The sequence below is a fragment of the Coturnix japonica genome, chromosome Z (assembly GCF_054131305.1).
Source record: "Coturnix japonica strain WE chromosome Z, WE-NBRP24, whole genome shotgun sequence".
NCBI classification, from domain to species: Eukaryota; Metazoa; Chordata; class Aves; order Galliformes; family Phasianidae; genus Coturnix; species Coturnix japonica.
This window is the reverse complement of record NC_140702.1, coordinates 39,913,033-39,937,149: the sequence shown is the minus strand read 5'-3', so window position 1 is coordinate 39,937,149 and position 24,117 is coordinate 39,913,033. Positions and strand designations below refer to the sequence as shown.

The following is a 24,117-nucleotide window of genomic DNA, read 5'->3' as shown; positions in this document are numbered from 1 at the left end:
TGATATTTTATATACTGTCACAGAAAGAAGAAACCCAAAACATTAGCAGTAACACCAGCTTCAGAGCCATCAACAGAGTCTGCCTGTTCCTTCCACTGTTGTTCTCTGCTACAGGAGAAATAGAGGAAAACATTACTTGTGCTCCTCATACTTAGCCAGTTGTCCCAAGGCCTTGAAGTCCCTTGGACTTCTCTTTCTCACTTTATTGGTGCTGACATGAAAAACCAATAATGAATAATAAACAGAGGGCTGTGTAAGGCTAATGTGTTTTCTACTAATGACACCAGAAATGTTGAAATCGAAGCAAGACCTTATACAGCAAATCAAAAACCAATTGTAACAATCAAGTGTCATGGTGAGAAATATAATGTATGAAGACAAAGGTTTTCTCCATCCTAAAGAGATGTGGTACTTTGTTTGTTAACTTTAGACAACTACCTGGTAGAGGCAAAATTAAGCAATTCAGTATCTAATTTTAGCTATGATAGCATTTCCTTTCTGACATTAAATTCTGTGTTCAAAATTTAAGTGTGGATTTATTAATATGAAGAAAAAAATCTACTGAACAATAACATAGTGTAAATTAGATTTCTATAATGAAAATGTTTATGAAAGGAACAATGTGTCTAGTACATCCATGCATAGATGAATTTTAATTAGTAATTTTTTGTATTGTAACTTATTACTCATTTTTAATTTTTACTTTTATTTTACCTTTAGAATATACAGTGTAGCTAGTTTGTATGGGATATATGGAAACTCTTCTTTTGTTTTACACTCTTCCAGATCAGCAACTTTGTGGTCAAGATCAGAACAAACTTCAGATGTGTTTGGATGATCTGTTTTATGACAAAAAATTATGTTATCAACTGGAAGTAAGTAGCTGTAAGTAATTTCTATCAGCAAGAACTGAAATGCACAATTGGAACAGCAAATGTAGTTGTAAAATATATATATTTGCCTGATAGCAAATGAAATGGGCCTTCAGGAGAAGAGTTCTAACCACTCTGACTTGTCAGTTTCAAACAGTAGACACTGTTTCTCTTAGTTATTTTGTTTGACAGTTAATTGTCCATGATGACTCTGTTGTTACAGATATACACTAAGGCTACAAACAAAAATTGAGATAAAAACTAACGTAGAAAAGTGCTACCTCCTAATAAAACTAGCTTTTACCACAGCTAAAAGTAGAACACTTCAATACCTTCTTCATAACTACTTTTTACAAGTTGTTTTGAAAGATTCAGTTTATACCAGAGTATAAAAACTGTCCCCTGTACTTGTCCTTATTATTATTATTATTATTATTATTAAATTTGAAACATATTATTACATGTTTACAGATCAGACCCTCTAATTGTCTTAGCACAGCAGTTAACTTCCTACTAGAAAATGATTTTGAGTATCTTAAGTTAGATTAACTAAAAGATGTGTAACTACAAATGAATGTAGGCAGAATACTTAAAATAGTGACATAAAAAATCAAGATACTTAGTCAAATTCAGAAATCTGGGCTCACATAAAAGAAAGAAAAATAACAAAAGAAGTAGTAATCTCAACATTTATGTAATGTAGTTAATGTAAATGCAGCAGGGGAAAAAAAAAGTTAAAAAATTAAATATATATATATTTAGAAGTATACCTTTTTCTAGAGCTCTGTTTTCACCCAATTCAGTCAGGGAATTCAGCTGTGACCACTTGTTTATACTCATTCCAAGCTTGTGCAGCCAAAAATTTCCCTCCACATCTGTAAAACAAGCAAACAAATAAATAAATTACACAGAAAAAATCGAGGGAAAATCTTTGCAATTCTCAGATTCTCTTAAATAAATAATCAAATTAAAATATGGTATGTGTTAATTCTGTTGGGACTAACAGTATTAAATGAGTATTGAATGAGTAAGTGTGATAGTGAAGAGTAGGAGATAAGGGAATCACTGAGAGAACCACAAGCAGGAAAAGGATGCAATATTTGACTGATTTTTCAGTGGTTCTATTAGAGCCTGGTATGCTGAAACTTAAGACTATCCTTCAGACTTGCATCTCGTCTTCTGTCAAAATCTGAAATGTTAGATTTTGTCCAATATCATTGAAATTAAATGTATTGTAGTATTCACATCATTTAAGAAGAAATATATGGCCCACATCCGTCGGTGAGTGCTGAGGTAAAACCAAACCAACCCACAAAACATGAGCATCCTCTCAAGTACTCTGGAGTAAAATTCAGAACAGCATTTGGAAGAAGTCTTTTTCCTCTTTTAGTAGATTGAAACATTTATCAGAAATGAAGGATTTTTGGCCACTGAGGAGATCTAGATTTACGCTTTTTGAGTTCCAGAAGCAATGTTCATATACCCCAAGTGCAGTGATTTTTTTAAAAATTCCAGAATTAACCTCTTTGCTTCCCTTTTTAACTGGGAATATTGTAACAGAATATACTACCTTAAAATACAGTTTATCCAGGTTCTGGGTGAAATCATCAGGTCATTATTTATATACAACCACAAAACTCTTGTTTTCTAAAACCTAGTTTTGATGATATGTAAAAGACGTAACTAAATATACATGTGTTGGAAGGAGTGCCCTTTATCTGAAGTTTTTTTTCTTGAAATCATCCTTCACGTCACTGCATATTATGTACATCATTATGTATACATTAGGTTATATCTTCTGATATATGTCATTAAAGAATGCATGCTAAAATAGAGAGAAATTACTTCTGAAAGAACTTCATCATTTCACTGATGTTCCTGTGCTCATTTATTTATTTATTTGTTTGTTAATTATTTGACTTTCTCTACAACACATTAGAGACTATTTGAAACCAGAATCCTGCTTCTGGCAAAAACCAAAAACCAAACGAACAAATAAACAATAAAACCACGGGGCATCAGTGATAGCAAACTTTGCTGTGCAGAATTCTTCGATACTACATTTACTACATATTTCTATAAATTCTTTCCCTTTATATTTAATGTCATCTTTAAGATGAATATAAAACCAGTGTAACAATAGGCAGCTTAATCCCTTTTAAGAGATTAAGTGTCCTCAAAGCAGAAGTCTTTCATTTCTTACTGTATAACTAGAATCAAAGTATAACATTTACCTTTTTCAGAGTAAAACTTCAATTGTTCTTTTTACTTTTGGCAAAAACACTTTTTTTTTTTTTTTTTTTTTTTAAACATATGAGGTGGGTAATATAATGAGCTATTTGCAAACAGTTAATCTTATCTGGCATAGTCTATATGACACAAACTAGCCAGAAATATTATTTCTCAATGACTAAAACTGTATTATTTGGTAGTTTTTAGAATCTGGCAGGTTAGACACTTTGTAGAATTTACAGATAAACAATAGATAATAAAATTCTGTTCTCCTATTGGTTTTGTTTTAATGGACATTAGGCCAAGAGGCATCTCTTCTACACAGGGACCTAGAGAACAAGTTCCAGTACCTTTATACTGAATAATAACAGAAACTCTCACACTGATTATGCAATATGGACTATAACGCTTATTAAATTTTACTACTTCTGTAGTAGTAAAATGAGTCACTGTTTACTGGGAAAAAGTATATTCTCAGTCTGAACATCTAAGGAAAAAAGTGCTGCTCACCCTGCACAGGTGTCTCTTCAATCATAACACTTTTAATTCCACATGAAGGATTTTCTTGAATATCTTCTGAAATATTCATTATGCTGCCTGGTAAAGGAGCTGATGAGTGAATTATGTTCTGCGGTTTAGGTTCAGGATCACTTCTTACTAAATCTTCAGGAATAGAAGAGCTTGAAGGAGTAACACTGTCTGTCCATGCTTCTGGAAAAAAAAAAAAAATCTAAATCAAAAACAAAATCAAAGCAAAACAAAACAAAAGAAAACAAAACAAACAAAAAAAAAAACACACCAAAATGTTCTGTTAGCTTAATTTTTTTCTGTGCCAGTCTCACAAATTCTTTTGAAAAACGCGTGTGCTTTCTAGATCTTTTTCGTGTATAGAACGGCTAGACAAACTTCTATGCTAGGAAGGAAGGAAGTTCCTGATTCTGAATCATAATTACAAAAGGTGGGCTTTTCAGGAATCAATCAGAACATATACAGAGAAATGAAGACATAATTCCATGTAAGTTCAGCAACTGAAGTTGTGTCATTGCAAAGTATCCTGATATATAGCTATAGACTGCACTATTGATATTTGCTTGCTGTTTGTTGACATCACACTTAGCTTAAAATCCGTAAAATCTTGGCTTAGAAACACTAAGAATGCCTTAAAGTCACTCTTCCAGAGGTAATGGATGCCAAGAAGAATTATGAAGTTGGCAAAGTAAATGCTGAAAGTTACATGGACTGGATGAAGTTGTATGTATCTAGCAAAGCAGATGCAACATTTTCATACTGCAGATTGAGAAATGCATCTTAAGCAGGTACTGTGTTTTCTAAGGATAAAGTATCCGTATCTGATCTTTTCTTCTAAAAAGGATAATACTCATATCTAAGCTAAATACACTGCTCTTTCATAAAGAGCTCTTCAAAGTATTGCTAAATGCCTTTCTGGTAAACCAACTAGAAAGAAACTGAATTACCTTCTTTCTTGACTGAGTGCTTTCCTATTCTGAGTAGAATCTATCTGTTGTGTGAGACTACAGAACACTGAAATACAACACAAGAGAGCAGTTGTTAAAATACTGTTCACTACTTCATCTTTTGAAGATCATCCCAAATTACCATTTTACCCTTCAGCATTGGTATGTGCTGTAATGACTGCAGCTCTACCATGCAGACTGTGTAGTTTAAAATCAGATGCACCACTGGCCCAAACTGTAAACTCCACTACCAGTAGACTTTTTATTTTTGTTGTTGATGCTTTAGCAAAGCAGAAAGATAGTTTTTGCTTTCTTCATATATTATTCTTGTAATTTTTTTCTTCATTATATGGGGTAATTTTTATTTATTTTTTATTTATTTTTGAGACAGGTGCACAATTTATCACTGTTAATAATTTCCTAGGGAGAACACTTTTGTCTTTCAGGGTTCCATTACAACATTTCATCACCTTCTTCACACAAACTACATTCAGCAATAAATCTCTTGTCCCACTGCTGCTTTTTCTCCTTAATTATTTCTGCTTTTCTAGAAAGTCATATAGGTTGATTTTCCTCAGTGATGAAAACTGAACAGACTTTTTGTAATCTATTAGGGATTAATGATAATAATCACAATATAACAAATATGGGACGGCTTTCTCTAATCCTTTCTCTCACAATCACAACGCTCAGCCACATTTTTCATGTTGTCAGTAACATGAACCAAGGAAACAACAGATTAATATTTTCTTATAGCTTCTGTTTCAGGTTAAATCCTGTAGTCAGCTGAGTATTATGTAACCATATTATGCAGTGTCATGAGTTGAGAATCAGAAAGGGTCAAAGCAAGAATAATTGTGAGTAGAGATAAATACAACGTAACAGGCAAAGAAAAGATGTGCAGACTGAGCAAAAAGAAAATCAACTCTCTGGTCTTGATGTTCAAGCATTAAGCACTAAAAAGCTGATGTTTAAGCAGTGCCAGGAAACTGGGGCTTCATCACATGTAATGGTTACCCAAGAGAAGCGATGCGGTAACAATTAACATTTCCCCTTCCTGCTATTTTCAGTTTTTATTGCTGAGCAAGACATCATATGATAGGGAATATCACTTTAATATGCTTGGGTCTGCTGTTCCCCCTCCACCTTCCCAGGTTCTTGTGGCTCTTCCTTGCTGGGAGAAAAAAAGAAGAAAGAGACTCTTTGTAAGTACTGTTCAGTAACAACTGAAGTATCCCTGTGCTGTCAGCTCTGTTTTGGTCACAGTTCCAAAAAACATCACCACACTACCATGAGAAAAAAATAACTCTTTTTCAGCCAAAATTAGTACAACGTTCAAGCAATCTGAAATGTAAGGTGGGAGATGAGTGAAAAATTACCAAAGCTGGAACCAAGCACTGGTTTTCATGCAAGATAAATGTAATAAGAAATACCTTAGGGTGACAGGTAAAGAGTTCAGGAGCACAAGTTGTGTTCTCCTTTATCCTTCCAGATATAGCAATTTATGAGGAACTTAATATGATGGGCCAACAGATTAATACCTGGCTCCAAGCCTGGTATGCCCGGCAGGGGTTTCAGTTTTTTTACCTCTGCTCTGTTTTATGAGACCAGGGCTGCTGTCATCCTGGCTTGCATCAGGAATGGTGTGGTGAGCAGGACTAGGGAATTAAGAAATCCTGCCTCTGTACTTGGCAATAGTGAAGCCTCACCTCAAGTACTGTGTTCAGTTTTGGGTACCTCAATACAGAAAGGACATTGGGGTGCTGGAGCAGGTCCAAAGGAGGGCAACAAGGCTTGTGAAAGGCTTGGTGAATGTGCCCTATGAGGAGAGACTGAAGGAACTGGGCCTGTCTGTTCTGGGGTAAAGGAAGCTGAGGGGAGACCTTATTGCTCTCTTCCAATATCTGAAAGGTGCTTACAGCGAGAGCAGGACTGGTCTCTTCTCTCTGGTGAGAGGTGACAGGAAGAGGGGAAATGACCTCAAGTTGCTCTAGGGTAAGAAAAAGTTGGAAAGCAGGAAAATCTTATCTACAGTAAGGGTTGTTAAGCACTGGAATAGGCACCCCAGGGAAGTGGCTGAGTCACCATCTCTGGATGTGTTTAAAAACCATTTGGATGTGGTGCTCAGAGATATGATTTAGTGGAGGGTTGTTAGAAGTAGGGTAGTATGGTAAGTTTGTAGGAAGACTTGATGATCTTGAAGGTCTTTTCCAACCTGAGTGATTCTATGATTCTATATAATAAAAAACCTGAAACATAAAAGCTCTGGACAGAAATCAAACTCACACAGACTCTGATGCTGTCTTTACGAGAGTCTGAGTAAGGCAACACTGAAACATAACAGTTTTATTCTACTGGGCAGGAGAGACAGAGACACTCTCACAGAAGAAGAAAACTTAAAATCAAGAGAGAAATAAATGAATTTTAAGCTAGGATTAAAAACAAGAGCAGCTTCTGAATACAGCATTGAGCATGGAGAGGCTTGTCACCTGCTTAATTCTTACTGTGGTCAGGACACAAAATAGATGTTTTACTCCCTTTTAATAATAGTAATTACAAAATTACATTATAAATACCTTAATCTAATTTCAGTTTCATTTCTGTACCACAAATAATAGTGATCTAGAAGGAAATGAATAAATCTAATTATCTTTGATATTCTTTTTCATTCTTGCAATCAGGAAGCTGCCTCAAGCTAAATGAACCTCCACCAGGCTGACTAGTCTGCAGTCAATGGGAGTAGTTCTCAGGACTGTTCATCTCAGGATCAGAATTTACTTTAATAGAAAGTAATTTTACAATGTAAGGAGTTACCTAGTTTTTTGGTTTTTTTTTTTTTTTTTTTTTTTTTTTCCAGACTGTAAGTACATCATTAGATATTTGTCTTTGTTTGTTGTTGGAAAGGATCTCACTATAGAAACTACTTACAAAACCAGATAGTTTTCCTGACAAAGGACGTTGACTCAATCTTGTCTGTGTAAGTAAAAGATTTCACCAAAAACTTCTGAAAATAAATAAATAAATAAATAAAATAAAACAATCCATGTTTGATCTAGCAGAGCAAGATGTTTGGGAAAAAAAATAGAGAAAATGTCTGTCTTATCTATATAATAAGGGTACTTATAGTAACTAATATTGGAAGCATTCTGTAATTCTGTTTAGCTTATGTTTATTACTTTATAGCATTTTAGATGTAACACTGGGACTTGAGCTGGAGGATTGGCTCATTCTACAAAACTGCATCTTATCATCACTTTCCTCCTTGGTATATCATCTATTTCCATCTAGCATTGCTTAAGCTGTGATTTCAGAAATGTAGGTAAACAGGCTCCTTAGGGTACAATTTCAGTAGATTTGTTTTCTTTTAAGAAGGTTAATTTTCACATCAACTTTCCTCCAAAAATTGAATCTCAATGTTCTGTTCCTTTTCAGCTTTAAATCTCTGGTTCCATGTCCAAGATTATTTTGGAGCTTTTGAGGGGTATGTTTTTTACTTACAAGGTTTAATTCCCCTTACCATACAAGAACTTTGTATCTGTCTTCTGTACATGGTAATTCAGCACACAGTATTCTTATCACCCTCTCCTAAGTGTTAGTTGTTGTTCTGTGTAGATATCCAACTGCTAACTGTTTAATGAGAAACCTAAACTGTTCTCACATTTTCAGTCATCACATTGAGGAGTAATCATAACAGCTTTTGCACTTGTTGCAGAAAAAGAGAAGTGCATGTGATCAGAATCAGTATTAGAAAATCCTTACCTCATATTTTCCAGTTGTGTAGAAAAATGTTGAAATAAAACTCTTAAAAAAGGTATGCAAATATGTTCAATTTAAGCCATGCAAACTGGTTCGTTTTGAATTTTATCTATTATTCACCTTCTAATTCAGACTTGCTGTTCCTTCTAGTATGTCCACTGCATGAATCAATACTCTATAGATGTAGATTACTAGGTTCTGGAAATCTTTTTATCTCTCTACTTTTCATTTCCCAGGTTACACAGAAGCCTTAAGCAAGAGATGCCTTTTTCTTTTTTTTTTTTTTTTTTTAAATTATTATTATTTTTAAATCCTCACTAATAGAGCAATAAAAAGCTAGAGCCTATCTCCACCTCTTCTCCTCTACACTCATGTAGTCTAGCAAATCACTGTGATTTCAAGCTTCAAATCCAGCCAGACTTAAAGAATAAACACCTACTGGACTTTGAAGAGATTTTGATCACTTATCTTTCTGTGAACCTGGAGATACTTGCAACTATTATTTGAAAGCCATAAGATTTCACTAATAGTGAACAAAAAAAAAAAAAAAAAATTAGAATTAGGTACTTCCTTAGAGGATAGAATGAGGAAAGATGCTTATGATTCTGGATCACACCTTACAAAGATTCAAGGGACAGACACAAAAGTTCTACCAGGCTTTATTCCTATGAATAGAAAATCTGGTTTCCCACGAAGGCCTAGTTTGTGATGCTGCCTTGGCTACAGTGTTACTGTATGTCTCACAGTTACTCTGTGAGGCCACATCTAAGCTAAGAATTCTTCTCACTTTCACTTCAGTCAGACATGAGCTCTTTATACAGTGGGAGATAACCATCTTCATTGCATAACCAGCCATAGCAGGAAGATGAAGGAACATTCCTACTGGGATAGTTGTGGACCTTAATGTCAGGGCATGTTGAGAAACGTAGCTGTTTGTGTTAGATAAAATCTTACTTTTTGTTTTGAAGCTAATGCCTGAAAAGAACAAAGAGCTTGGTTTGTGGTCTCTTTTTAAAATTATTATTATTATTATTATTATTTATTGTTCCCTCTTTTTACTAAAAAACATGTTTTAAAATAGCAGCATTCATTCTTGGCATGCCTGATTTATAGCTAGGACATTCCCCAGTAATATTTAATGTTTATGAATTCACAGTGCATTTCAGATGCAATTGTACCTGTGAGTTTTTGGTTCTCTGCCATGTTATTTCTGTGCTTTTTCACACCAAGTGCAAGAAAAATGACTGCTCTAATACCTGGGAGTTACCCTATACATTCTGAGGTCTATCTTGTACCTTTATCACACCCCATGTGTACTTTCAATTGGCTATTTTTTTGCTATATTTACTTAGTTTTTACATTTTTACTAACACAGACTGTTCTCTGGTAGAGGATTATTTTCTGTTATAAAAGTGGCTACTAGCAATTCCGATAAACAGAAAAGACAGAAAAGTCTGTTCATAATACTACTTAAAGAGAGAAAACAAAGTTGAAGAGGACTACTTCTTTGAAGAGATGTAACTCCCAAAGTCTCATAGATTTTACCTCATTGTTGCAGTACCAGAAATGTTTTCCTTAAAATAATGGACATATCAAGCCATGCCAGCATAGAAACCATGACATAATTACATAACTATTAAGTTAATATTATTTTACTGCAAGTAAATACATATTTTTCTCATGACAGAGAAGTATTTGCATATCAGACTGTCCATTTTTAAGTGATCAGAATGAAGGAGAACCTAATACACCAGTGAACTTCACTCTCAATTTCTACTTTCATCCTGACAGATGGGGAAACAGATAAAGCAGATGTGCCATATTGCGCTTTGTTATAGAAAGAGAATACTCCAGAAGGTATCAGAGTAAAGACAAATGGCCTAGCACTTGTTTTCTTTGTAAACAAGAAATATTCCTTAGGTCTTCCATCCTTAGCAGTGTTAGCTGAAAGATAAAAGCATTGCTATTGTAGTTGCACAAATACTCTATTAAAAGATAAAGGAAGTTGGTAGCAGTTGCTTTTGTTAGAGAAGAAGAACTGTGTTTTTAAGCATCAATACAGTATTGATAAGGGACTCTAATTTCATATTGATTGTCTGCCATTTGGCTTTTCTTCTAATTGAAACCACTGAAGAGTAGTCATACATTGCAGAAAATATGCAGACATAACACCTAAATTTTGCAGAAATTGTAAGATAAGAGCAATCAGACCAAATTAACTGCAAAAGAAAATCAGCACAGTCTGTTTTATTATACCAAAAGCAAGGTAAATGAACACTTAATGATTCCAGTAAGAGATGAATTAGCTTTCTTCTCTCCCAGTAACTAGTATTTGAGATAATTATGTGAACACCTTGTTGAATCTTACAAACTTTGGAGTTATTACTTTTTAAGTTCAGAAATTTGATAACCATGAAGCAAAAAAGGATCATATTTTGAATTGGTTACTTCCAATTACTTATTACGTTAGCTATATTTATATTATAATACTTATTATATCAAAATCAGTGTATGATAAATACTTAAAAAATCCCTCTGTGTCTGTTTCTTTCATCTATTGAAAAGTGATACAAGTGTTGTTTCTTTATTAAGTATGTATTCAGTTTTGGTTTCACAGATTTGCAAAATGGCAAAGCCATATGAAAATTTCTCTGTTCTAGTATTTGAAACAGTATGGCTCACTGAGAGAAACATATTATCTTCCTCTTTCAATTAATCTGAACCATGTAGTTAGGTCACTTTTATGCAGCTGAAGTGTCTGAATTGTTAGGTCTTAAACCAACCTCAGGGGAAGGCATAGGTGTATGTTTAACAGGTGTGTTATTTATTGTTGTAAGACTATTGCAGTATTATTACACATGTTTATGGGTGGCAGGTACATTCATGTTCTGCCCCAAAACTACATAGGGACCCGCCTAGACTGGCTAGTTGCAGCACGTTGACCATTTCAGAGTACAAAGTTAGTCACTGAAACAAATGCTCTTTCACCCAGAGCCAGATTTTTTTACTTAAGTGACATAGTAACTGCTAACACGCAATCTTCTAGCCATAACACACAAAGATTGATCTGGCACACAGAAGCAAGGATGGTACAGTACAGTGAAGCACAACATAGAAGGACACTGATAAGTTACTATTCTAGTTTACTAGTCTCATAGTCTGTCTATCACAATGTCACTGTGCCAGTTAGTGCCTGTTACTGTCATTCTTGTCAAGTCTGAAACTAGCAATTGGTATGTTACACTTATTTTCTACTCATCCAATTTGTTTGTTTGTTTGTTAAATTATTTTTTTTTTTCTTCTATTTCCCCTTCACTCACACACTGAGATATAAGAAAAGGATTTGGGTTGAAAAATTGTCTGGAACCCTGAAATTCATCTAGGACACAATAGATTAGCTTAACAAAAATTAGACTGTGTAAGTACTGTTTCAAAAATCAGAGGTATGATGCTTACCCAATTGTGTTGTCTCCAGTCTAAGAAGCAAGAGATTCCAAGCCTAAAACCTCCTTTTATGGCTTATCAAAGACCTCCATTCTGGTTCAAAATGGTATTTCCAGATGCAAATGTACTGGTCTCCACAACATAACAAAGGTGTTAAAGTTTAAAGTGGCTGAAGGTGGACAAAAGGCTAGTACAAGGGCTGGAAAGCATGTTCTGTGAGAAGAGACTGAGAACACTCAGTGTCACGGTTTGAACGAAAAACCCACCTGCGTCCGTGACAGGGGGTCATGGGCCCTGCAGGGGCCCTAGGCTGAAAGGAAAAAGTTAATTAGAAAAAGAAAACAGTGGCAACGATCTAAGGAGGCACACTTATTTACTAAATACTATATCGAAATACAGGATAACACAATGTAATACAATATAATTGAAAATTGAGCTAACAAATCAAGCAAAATAGGAGAGAGAATGAGTCCCGAAACCGAGAGGCCTACTGTGAAATCTAGGCGAAACGGCGAAGGCTCCCACACACACCCCTAAATGCCAGAATTCGAAAGACATCAGTCTAGCCTGCGACAGAGTTAATATAGTGTCCAGGTCCCGTGACCTATCATGTTGTTCTCTGGGAGATGGAGTCTTCTTCTGTAAGTTGCAGATTCAGTAAAATTATTCATGCTTTATATGATGTTATGATGTGGAATACTGATAGCAAAATTACAAAATTATTAAACTAGGACATTCCACCCCTTATTCTACATCACTGCATTATGCTAATACACAAATACACACTCATACGTATAGTTGTGAATAATCTTATTTTCTCAAAAATTTATATTTATTCCATACAAATCCCTAAGTTGAGAACAAAACTCTATAACCTAAACGACAATTAATTTTGAGAAAAATGGCAAAACTGCCAGAAAAAGGAAAACATGTCAGCGGTGGAGGAGAAAGGCAGCGCTAGTAGGGCATCCCCCACATTAAGGTGCACTCATCCTTTCCCAGCCGCCACAGCAGATTTCCTTTTGACTTATACTTCTTTCCATGTGTGCTCTACACATGCATGGCCAGTGCATGATATAGAGCCCAGATGGAAAACTTGCTTACAGAATGCCTAATTAAGGTATATAGAAAAAAGTGTTTCCTTAACACTAATCCACTTTATCTTAAGTCCTGTACCTAATTGGACATTCGTCAAATACTTTCTGAGACTCTACCTATATATCTACAAGAAATCATTGGATTTCTGCACACTGCACTCCCCCAACATCAAATTCCCTTGTGTTACACATTGGACATTCCCATTTTTGTCCATTACCCACCACGTGCACCCAGGTCCCTGGGCAAAGACAGTACCCCGGAGAGGTTTGCCCTTTCCAGACGCTGGAAGGACCCAAACTGCTTTTCCCAACACGCTCTTTATGTGTGCTCCAGGAACCTTATCTCCCTCCACGGTACGTAGGGAGCTGGATTGGTTAGGACCATTACGATTACTAGATCCTCGAGTGTTGACCAACCAGGTGGCTTCTGCTAAATGGTTCTCCCAATTTTTATACATACCACCACCCATTGCTTTCAACATAGTTTTCAACAACCCACTGAATCATTCAATTTTACCAGAAGCTGGTGCATGATAGGGAATATGGTAAATCCACTCAATGCCATGATTTTTGGCCCAAGTGGTTACAAGAGAATTTTTGAAATGAGTCCCATTATCTGATTCAATTCTTTCCGGAGTGCCATGCCGCCACAGGATTTGCTTTTCCAACCCTAATATGGTGTTTCGGGCGGTAGCATGGGGTACTGCGTATGTTTTGAGCCACCCAGTGGTTGCCTCCACCATGGTGAGTACATAACGCTTACCATTGAGAGATCGTGGCAAGGTGATATAATCAACCTGCCATGCCTCTCCATATTTATACTTTTGCCATCGCCCTTCTCCCCAGAAAGGTTTCATCCTCTTGGCTTGTTTAATTATGGCGCATGTTTCACAGTCACAAATAACCTGAGCAATAGCGTCCATAGTTAAGTCCACCCCTTGGTCTCTGGCCCACTTATATGTTGCATCCCTTCCTTGATGACCTGAAGTCTCATGGGCCCACCGAGCTAGGAATAATTCACCTTTGTTCTGCCAGTCCAAGTCTATTTGAGCCACCTCAATTTTGGCAGCTCGATCAACCTGATGGTTATTTTTATGTTCTTCAGTAGCCTTACTTTTAGGCACATGAGCATCTATATGGCGCACCTTTACAACAGTGTTCCTTATTCGGGCAGCAATGTCTTTCCATAGTTCAGCAGCCCAAACAGGTTTACCCCTTCGTTGCCAGTTATCATCTTCCCACTGCTGCAACCACCCCCATAAGGCATTTGCCACCATCCATGAATCAGTATAAAGATGAAACATTGGCCACCTCTCCCGTTCAGCCACATCTAAAGCCAGCTGAACAGCCTTTACCTCTGCGAATTGACTTGATTCTCTAATTGGCGAATTAGCTTGTGAATGGAGAGCAATGAGTCCCTATTGGTGCGGTACTGCCGTCTGTGAACCACTTTGGTGACAATTGGTACCTCTTGGTCTTTTACCTGGAGCAACCCCACAGCAGAAGGATCATCTGACAGACCAGGTAATGTTGACAGCTGCTTAACACCGTTTGTGTTTACAGCAGCTACCCCAAAGGTCCATCGATACCCCTTGGGATCCTTAAAATATCCCATCCTAATGTAATCGATTCCCAGGATACATGGAGCCTCTGGACCAGTCACAATAGGGTGTCTCTGCTAGTTGTTACCATTGAGGCTTATTTCGGCCTCCAACATAGTCAATTCTTGGGAACCCCCAGTCACTCCATGGATATATATTGGTTGTGTCCTTTGGTGACTTGAGGGCATTAGGGTGCATTGTGCACCAGTGTCCACTAAGGCTTTATATTTCTGTGGCTGAGATGTGCCAGGCCACTAAATCCACACAGTCCAGTATACTCTATTGTCCCTTTCCCAAACCCTGGCTGGGGGCAGGGCCCCGCTATTGTTTACCTCGGTGGCTTGCAGCAACTGGAACTTTCCCCTTCTTGGAAGAGTTCACCTTGTTGGTTGTTTCACATTGTCATTCTTTCACTCATGCCTGAAGTGCAGAAGTGGATGAATTACACCACTTCTTCATGTCCTCCCCATGACTACAGAGGAAAAACAAGGCAAGACGTGTAGTCTTATCGTTGTCATTTGCTTGAATACGAGGACGTCTCTTTTTTATGGTTGAGATTTTCGATGATACAGGTCGAGAGGAATTCATGTTGTTTAGCTTTCTCAATAGGCGATCGTGGAAATCCTGGTTTCCATCATCTGGTACCACCACGGATTCATCTACATCAGGCACGTTAGCCAATTTGTCAATAATATCACTTTGTGTTCCCTCCATTTTGTTTAATCTTTCCACTATTTTGACAATGGCTGAAGTATACAGATTAAGTTCTGTAGCGCTTATAAATAATTCAAGTTCCTGAAGTCTGCTAATTAGTTCATTCACAAGGGGTTTCCATTTCCCTTTGCCATATACTAATGCAAGTTCACTGGCATGCTTTTCTGGAGCTGCCTTTGTAAAGTCACGCCATATTTGTCGTGGAACCTGGACTGTTTCAGGATCATGTAATTGGTTTGGATAGTTACGATTGAAGTGGGGGCTGTAAAGCATTTCCACCAGAGCACTTTCTCTCAGAAACTGGATACCTTTCTCTATATCAGTCAATTTCTTTTTCTCAGGCTCCAAGTCCCGTTTAAAGGGGAATCTATCTCTTACCACTATCAACATCTGCTTCCAGAGGGTGTAGGACCGATTTTGGCATGTGCCAATACCTCTGTCCACACGTGAATCCCTGGAAATACTACCCAGTTGGCGAGCTTCACTGCCATCGAGCCACGCACTGTTGGCACCATTGTCCCAGCATCGAAATAACCAAGTGACCGTATGTTCTTTCGGCTGACGTGTGAAATCCTTTCTTAGATCTCGAATTTCACTCATTTTAAAAGATCGATCAATAATGGTCGTAATACTTTGCTCACCTTTTGCTCTATGAAGAGTCCCAGGTGTTGATAGTGGCAACTGTGTTGATGAGGCTGCCCCATCTAGAAGTTTGGACTCGAGAAATTCTCATAAAGAAAATCTAACTTTTGGCTCCTCTTCTTCTTCTGACTCTTGTATTATTTCCTCCAGGTAACCCTCCTTCTTTTTCCTCTCTCCTAAATTCCTCTGCTCCTCTAACTTCTTCTACTCCTCTAACATCTTCTTCTACTCCTCTAACATCCTCTGCTCCTCCAACTTCCTCTGGTCTTCTGACTCCCCCTGCTCTCCTGAGTCCCCCTGCTCTCCTGAGTCCTGCTCTCCTAACTCCCGCTGCTCTTCTAACTCCTTCTGCATTTTCTCTAACTGAGTTGAAACTTGTTTTGTCTTTCTCCCTCTTACAGGGGCAACCAACATTGTGTCTGGTGTCCCCAGTGGCTGGTCAGATTGGACTACATGTGCCCCTGGTAGTTGGTTAAATACATTCAGCTCACCCCGGAGGGCACATAGCTGGTTTCAGAGAGTGTTCCACTCGAACTGGACGGCACCGAGCTCAGTCTGGAGGCTGTTGTAGTTGGACTGGAGAGTGTTGTACCCGAACCGGAGGACGTTATGCTCAGTCGGGAGGGCATTGTGCTCAGTCTGGAGAGTGTTGTGCTCGGTCCGGAGGGCACTGTGCTCAGTCTGAAGAGTGTTGTGCTTGGTCCGGAGGGCATTGTGCTCAGTCTGAAGAGTGTTATGCTCGGACCGGAGGGCGTTATGCACGGACTGAAGAGTGTTGTGTTTGGACTGGAGGGTGTCACAATTGGGTTGGAAGGCATCGTGCTTGGGCTGGAGGGTGCCGTGCTCAGACTGGAGGGCATCATACTTGGACTGGAGAGTGTTGTACCCGGACCGGAGGGCGTTGTGCTCTGACCGGAGGATGTTACACTCAGACCGAAGGGCACTGTGCTCTGACTGGAGGGTGTTGTGCTCGGACTGGAGAGCGTTGTGCTCGGACTGGAGGGTGTCGAGTTTGGATTGCATACTCTCATTTTTGGCCCTGAGACTCTCTCTCTCAACCTCAAAATCTTTCCTCTCAGGAATGGTATTGAATAAGGCCCAATAAGCATTAGCTAGGCCCCAAGTCATTTGTGCCTCCTTAGATCTGCCTGAGCCACAACATTCCTGTCTCAAATATGCGGTCAAACTCTCAGGATTCTTTCAGTGTTCAGGAGTAAAGCTCCATGACACTAAAGATGTCTGTCTGCTAAAAGTCTCTCCAAAGTCTCTCCACCCTCCCTGCCACTCAGTATTCTCTGGTTCTAGGGAAGACTTCCTCCTGAGGTTATAAATCCAGATACTGAGTGAGATTATTACAATAACTGACAGTAAGTGCAGGGAGGTTGACACAATTGACAGTGTGGTCCACTGGGACAACTGGTCATTCGAAGTCTGCTTAAAGGATGCAAAGAAAAAAGGAAGAGCACACTCAAAAACCACCATTTCTGTACTATTAGTTGCACTAGTTGCTCCCTCTGGAGCTGCATTCAAATACCAAGTAAGCGTTGCTAACCATGCTTTCAATCTATTATACATTCCTATAACTTCATAGGAAAAAATTGCTGGCTTAAACATGGTCCAATATGTTTGGAGCATCATAAAAGAGGAACTAATGACATGCAGTCCCTTGTAAAACAAACTTACTAGAGAAAACCTTTTTTTTTTTTTCAATAGAGAGGAAAAAAAAGTAAAAAAGCAAAGCTCAGCAGTGTTTATAAAATAAACCGGGGTATTGGCAGTCCACCTGGACTTTCAAGGTCAAGCTCACAGGTGCAGAATTGAAAACCTAAGATAGCTCCTTAACAGGAAAAAAAAAACTTGTAGCTCTGTTAAAAGCTAAAAGAGCAACAGAAGAAAACACAGAAAAACAGCAACTCAATTTGCCCGCATTCTCCACCAAAATCTGTCACGGTTTGAACGAAAAACCCACCTGTGTCCGTGACAGGCGGCCGTGGGCCCTGCAGGGGCCCTAGGCTGAAAGGAAAAAGTTAATTAGGAAAAGAAAACAGTGGCAACGATCTAAGGAGGCACACTTATTTACTAAATACTATATCAAAATACAGGATAACACAATATAATACAATATAATTGAAAATTGAGCTAACGAATCAAGCAAAATAGGAGAGAGAATGAGTCCCGAAACCGAGAGGCCTACTGTGAAATCTAGGCGAAACGGCGAAGGCTCCCACACACACCCCTGAATGCCAGAACTCGAAAGATGTCAGTCTAGCCTGCGACCGAGTTAATATAGTGTCCAGGTCCCGTGACCTATCATGTTGTTCTCTGGGAGATGGAGTCTTCTTCAGTAAAATTCAGTAAAATTATTCATGCTTTATATGATGTTATGATGTGGAATACTGATAGCAAAATTACAAAATTATTAAACTAGGACACTCAGATTACTCAGTATAGCAAAGAGAAGGCCAAGTGACATCAGCTACAGCACCCAGAGAAGGGCTTGTAAACATAAAGTTGCATGTCCTCACTCCCTAGTCTGCAGGGACAGGATACAGTGGAAAAGCACAAATGTTTGCCATGTAAAGCTCAGGCTGGATATTTGGAAAAAATTCTTTACTAGGAGAGTAGTCAAGAAATGGAACAAGAGAGGTGAATGATGCTTCATTCCTGAGTGTGATCAACAGGTGTGTGGATAATGCCCTCAGTAACATGCTGTAATTCTTATTTAGCTCTGAAGTAGTCAGGCAGTTGTACTAGATGACCTTTGAAGATCCCTTCCAACTTATATTAATCTATCCTATCCTATCCTATCCTATCCTATCCTATCCTATCCTATCCTATCCTATCCTGTTCTGCTCTATTCTAATCTATCCCATTATTACAATTAAAGCCTATCTGTACAGCCTATCTGCCAAAGAGACTGATAGAGAATATCAACCAGGACAATTTGAAATCTTTTTACCAGCCTGTGCTTCAAAGAGATGTACCATATTGCTTAAAATTTTCAACAGATAATTAACAAATCTAACCCTACCATTACAGTGGTACCATATTCATTTTGGTAATTTACTAATCATTTGGTGTGTGCAAATGTTTGTGAAGAGGCTAACGTTACCAGTTATTCTTTGACTTTCATCAGTAGGAGATACAGAATTCCTTTTCTTCTTCCAGAACCACGGTACTAATGACAGAGGAATATTTTCTTCAAGATATGAATACTGGTCTAAGTAGAAGTGGAAAAAAAAATAAATAAATAAAATAAAATAAAAAATCCAGACCATAAGCATAACAAATATAAAAGAAAACAAATTTACAGAATCTCCAACACCCAATATAACAGATTATTTGATGAAAATTTCCATAGAGTGAGGTTAAAATTAGTAGTTTGATTGTGGTACAGCACAGTCATGCTCTGCACGTTTTGTAACTTCACATAGAGCTTTTATATCTTTGAACCAGTTTTAATTTAATGCATCATTATTCATACTGCAGTGTAGGTTACTTTGCATGCATAATAATAATTCCAGCAGTAGAAATGGTTCAAACATTTAGGAGTAAGAATCATCTCACTCATACTTAGGCTTCCTTCTCCAGAGGTTCCCTTCACATCAACTTCTAATAAACCTTGATATTTTAATGCTAACTGTTCTACATTTCTGTGCTGTGTCACATAAGAAACAGGGAAATGTGTCTGTGTTTTCAAAACAGAAGGAATTAAGCTTCAGATCTACAGCCTGTGCAGGCCAACCAGGATAACAGAGTTTTGAAAATCTTTGTAAATCATTAAATATGCTATTAATTGAAATTACAAATGCTACGTGATTCTCAACTGCTGCAACATAAGGCACAGCTTAGACTGCTGAGAGATTCTCCTGATATCAAAAAAAGGAATCTGTAAAGGTGTGGAGAAATCAACCAGGCTTATATATATGTCCTTCACTCTGTAAATGCAGAATTTATACCAATAATGTATAGAGTGAAATATTCTTGCATCTTACTAAATAATCAGCTCAACCCAAATTAATTTATTAATAAATGAACAATTCAAGACTATGGCAGAAAAGGAAAACAAACAAACAAACAAAAAAAACCAGTATTTCATCTCTCATGTGTCTCATGACTGCTTATGTCAAAATATCAAACACTGTAATTTTTATTTTAAAAAGCAAAATTATTTGACAGATTTGTTTGTGGAACAGTCACAGCAACTTATGACATTTGTGATTTTTGAGGAGCAGTTGCGGCTATTAGCTTAGGTCTGAGTCCCACCCTGGTGTTGTTAGTAGTACCTCTAATTTTACCCATTCATTTTAAGGAGGTCTTACCATAAATAAGTAAAATAAATAAGCAGGTGTTTACATTAGATTTTCTCATAAATGCACCAAACAGTTGAATGGAACCTTTCCCATCCTCTGTGACTTGTTGCAAGAAGTAGTAATGCAGGAAAAGAGAAGACTCCAAGCACTGATAACAGTGTCTTTTATGTGTGGCTCAATAGAAAAACTGTAGCAAAAGAAAAAACTACTCCTTTGGCTCAGGCAGATGCACCAAGTCTTTCTGTATTAACCAGAAAATGAGGCATGAAACCCGAAGTAGGAAAAGAATAATAGCTCTCCTTAAGACCTGAACAAATGGGCAGTGACAATCAAGACCACATTAATTTTCCTTGTTGCTTACAATGAAGCACAAATTGTCATTTTTACTGCTTCTGTAGATCTCTTCTACAAGCAGTCAAGTACCAGAACTCAGGTGCAAGATTCAGTATATTTCAATTCATCTGTGGACTCTTCCCATGATTATGAAGGGGACAGTGTCTGCTTCTCTTGTTTGCCTGTAGAGTGTGTGGTTTTACTAACTAATCTGTTCCTCCCTTCTTACCATGTACTGCACTATGCTGATATCAACTTATTGTAGAGTATCAAAGCCTGCAGTTCTAACAAGGATTGCAGTTACTGTATAATTATATTAATTTAGATTCGATGTTACTAAGCTGAAGATTCATGCATTAATAAATTTTCACACTCTGGGAGGAATATCCTTTATAATTCCATCTCATTTCCTAAAAGTAAATTGAAAATGAATTTCTGATGGCATTTTACAGATTTTTCTGGTCAAAACTGCACTGTGATTTTTTTCTGCTTATTCATGCTGGTCAAACCACATATTTTTCTCTATCATTCTCAGGTTACACTGCCTTAAGCAACAGTCTTGCCCAATGGCATTGCCTAACAGAGCTGACACTCAGTGATGTTGTTTAACTTGTCATTCTCAACTTAGAGTTTATTGCATGAGAGAAACATAAACAGGCAGTTTTGTTAATACTTTGAATGTTAAAACTGTCTATAATATAAAAATGTCTATAAAGACACACTGGCATAAAGAGGACATATAGGAACAAGCAACAAAGACAGTGAATGGCCTGGAGAACAAGATATATAAGAGGCAGCTGAGGCTCCTTGGTTTGTTCAGCCCAGAGCAGGGCAGGCTGAGGAGAGGCCTTGTGGCAGCCTACAGCTCCTTACTGGGACTGGAGGGGTAGTTCTGAGATCTGCTCTCTGGTGACAGCGATCTGGTACAAGGGAATGGCTTGGTGCTGTGCCAGGACAGGGAACTATGGGTCTAGGGAAAGGCTCTTCAACAGAGGGTAGTCAGGCACTAGCTACCCAGCTGCCAGAGTTCAGTGAATGTTTAGACAGTGCTCTCAGGCAGAGTATTGATTTTAGTGTAGCCTTGTGTGGAGCCAGCGGCTGAGCTTGATGATCCCTGTAGATCCTTTCTCACTCAGAGTATTCTATTATTCCGTGAACTAAGAAGTTACTAGTTTTGAAAAAACATTTGCCATCAGCAGTTAACATTTTGCTACCACAAGTCTTTTTCTTGATGCCATTTATCCATTTTATGGTTATTTTTCTCTATGAGGGAGTATGTTTCTGATGTTAAATCACTGAGATATTGGAAAAAAAACAACAAACTGAGAACCTAGATTTACACTTGTTTGTAGACTTCTGCTTCATTTATATTGATTAGATAATATTTACAAGATATTAGATTGATATTTACAAGGTATTACCAATTTTTCTTGCTTATTACTCTGCTACCTGAAAATACAAGCAGGTCTTAATGCCTCACTAATAGTGTGCTATTTACTTCTAAACAAGCCGTGATGAGCTTTAATTTTCATTTTGCCAATACATTTAAATTTTAAACATGCTACTTGAGAAGTTTATTTGATACCTGAGCACAAAATACTTTTACTAATATGGGCAGGAATGTTTCAACCATGGTCTTTAATAACAGGTAAGAACAGATTGTTCTATCATTATTTCAGGCCTAGTTCTGCAGGTTATAGAAAAAAAGCCACAAATCTTTCCCTCATCCGTCTTCTCAACAGCTTGCTCCCTAAGATGGAGCAAGGCAAACACTCCTTTCATTACTGGCTTTGCATAGCTGTTCACCTTTACTGTAATTACATACAGTTTGAAAGGACCCACATAATCTTACTTTCAGTTTTCAATTACATATTCACCTCTATACATTTCTGATAAGTCCCAAACTAAAAATGGTAGCTGATGCTAGCTATTTTAATTTTTATAGCTCTGGTTAGTTGCTTTAGCTTTTGCCCAGTATATGGCCATCTCAGAGCCTGAATAAAAAAACCCGAACTCCTGAAATCATTACACTCACAGTAACATCTTGTAAGAGATATTCCGTGTAGCAAAAATGACAAGAACAGGTGCTATTTAATGATAGCTCTTTACACATCATGATTACGATGCTGTCTCTGTGGAAACTCTAGTAGAAACAACAAAAAACTGAGAAATATTCAATTTTTCATCCTTTTGTTGAAGCATTACTTTTTCTTATTTGAGAAAAAATCCTCAGGTAAATTACTTGCCTTATAAATTATTACTATTATTATTATTATTATTATTATTATTATTATTATTATTATTATTATTATTATTATTATTATTATTATTATTTTCTTTCAGCAAACATACAATTACTATTCCAGGAGAGAAATAAGCATCAGAAAGAGTTCTTAGCTTGAAAGAAAATAAGTATATATATCACATATGTAGATTAAATACATAATACAAAAGAAAGTACAAGTACCAATAACACATTTTAATCACTAATCAAATTTTTATTAAACATCCTTTTAGTTGGCACAGTTTTTGCATACCATACAAATGAAACTCCTTAGTTTTATCTCTGCTGCTTGCCTTACAAATTCATTGGACATTTGAAAATTTCTGAACTTAATATTCTTGTGCTGTTAAAATACTGAACTCACTTTTCAGTCTTGAACAAAAGCCACTGTCTAAGCCCTTTACCAGTCCTTTTCTCAATCTTTTCTGTTCATTTTCTAACATTGTATGTCCTATAATTGCATGCCTAAATGACAGTACAAAAGTATGAGCATGTACTGTCACTTGCTGTGGATGAAATAATACTCAGTGTCTTGTTAAGCTTCAGAAATTTAATCCTGTTTTTCTAAAATTTTACAAATATTTCTAGAGACCAGAGAAGCTTTAAGTAGAAGAACTTCAATTATTGCACCTTGTTAAATGTTTATGATGGTAAGTATACAACTCTCTAGCTAATCACTATCATCAGAACATATGTATTTTGAGGACAGACTTTGAAAAATGATTAGATATACTTCAAACCGAACTCATCTACTGTTCTTTGACTATTGTTTACAGATAAGAAGTTTAAAAATAAAATATCTTTAAATTTACCTCATTTTCTTAAATATAAAATTTGTCTGTCTCTACCCTTTCACTCTTATGGACTGTTTGCCATAATTCAAGATAAATAAATCCCTTTCTTTCCTAAATAAATTTTAAGCCTTAAAAATTACCTTCATCCATTGTAACTGATCAGCTCTCAGGGCCAGTTTTTCCTCAGAGGAGTGAATTACCATCTGCTGTCAGCCTCCCACTCTATGTGCTTAAATATTTAATCTACAAAAAGAGATACAAAAGCTTTTCCAGGCAAGAGGATACTTGTAGAAAGTAAAACGGGGGATGAGGATTGGGTTTCCACTGACTGTTTTCTGTGGCTACCAATGTCTGCTTTGCCAGAGCAAAACTTGCCAGATGAAACTCAAAGCAGTAACATACTGGGCTGGTACTGGGGTCTGCCCTGTTTAATACCTTTACTGATAACATGGTCAAGGGGATTGAGTACACCCCAAGTAAGTCTGCAAATGATATCATGTTAGGAGGAAGTGTTCATCTGCCTGAGGGTAAGAAGGTGAAGGCCCTGTGGAGTCATCTGG

General features: G+C 37.2%; 1 protein-coding gene across 1 annotated transcript in view; it reads right to left on the bottom strand.

Moving 5' to 3' along the window:
- The window catches only part of LOC146753936 (uncharacterized), a 39,903-nt gene extending 16,196 nt beyond the window's left edge, over nt 1-23,707 (bottom strand). The window contains exons 1-5 of the mRNA XM_085530067.1: nt 23,698-23,707; nt 18,946-19,053; nt 3,615-3,815; nt 1,643-1,747; nt 715-839 (exon numbers count right to left, since the gene is read on the bottom strand). Coding sequence (XP_085386193.1) covers nt 715-839; nt 1,643-1,747; nt 3,615-3,815; nt 18,946-19,053; nt 23,698-23,707 — 549 coding nt within the window. The remainder of the gene's footprint in view (nt 1-714; nt 840-1,642; nt 1,748-3,614; nt 3,816-18,945; nt 19,054-23,697) is intronic.
- Nucleotides 23,708-24,117: the final 410 nt, after the last annotated feature.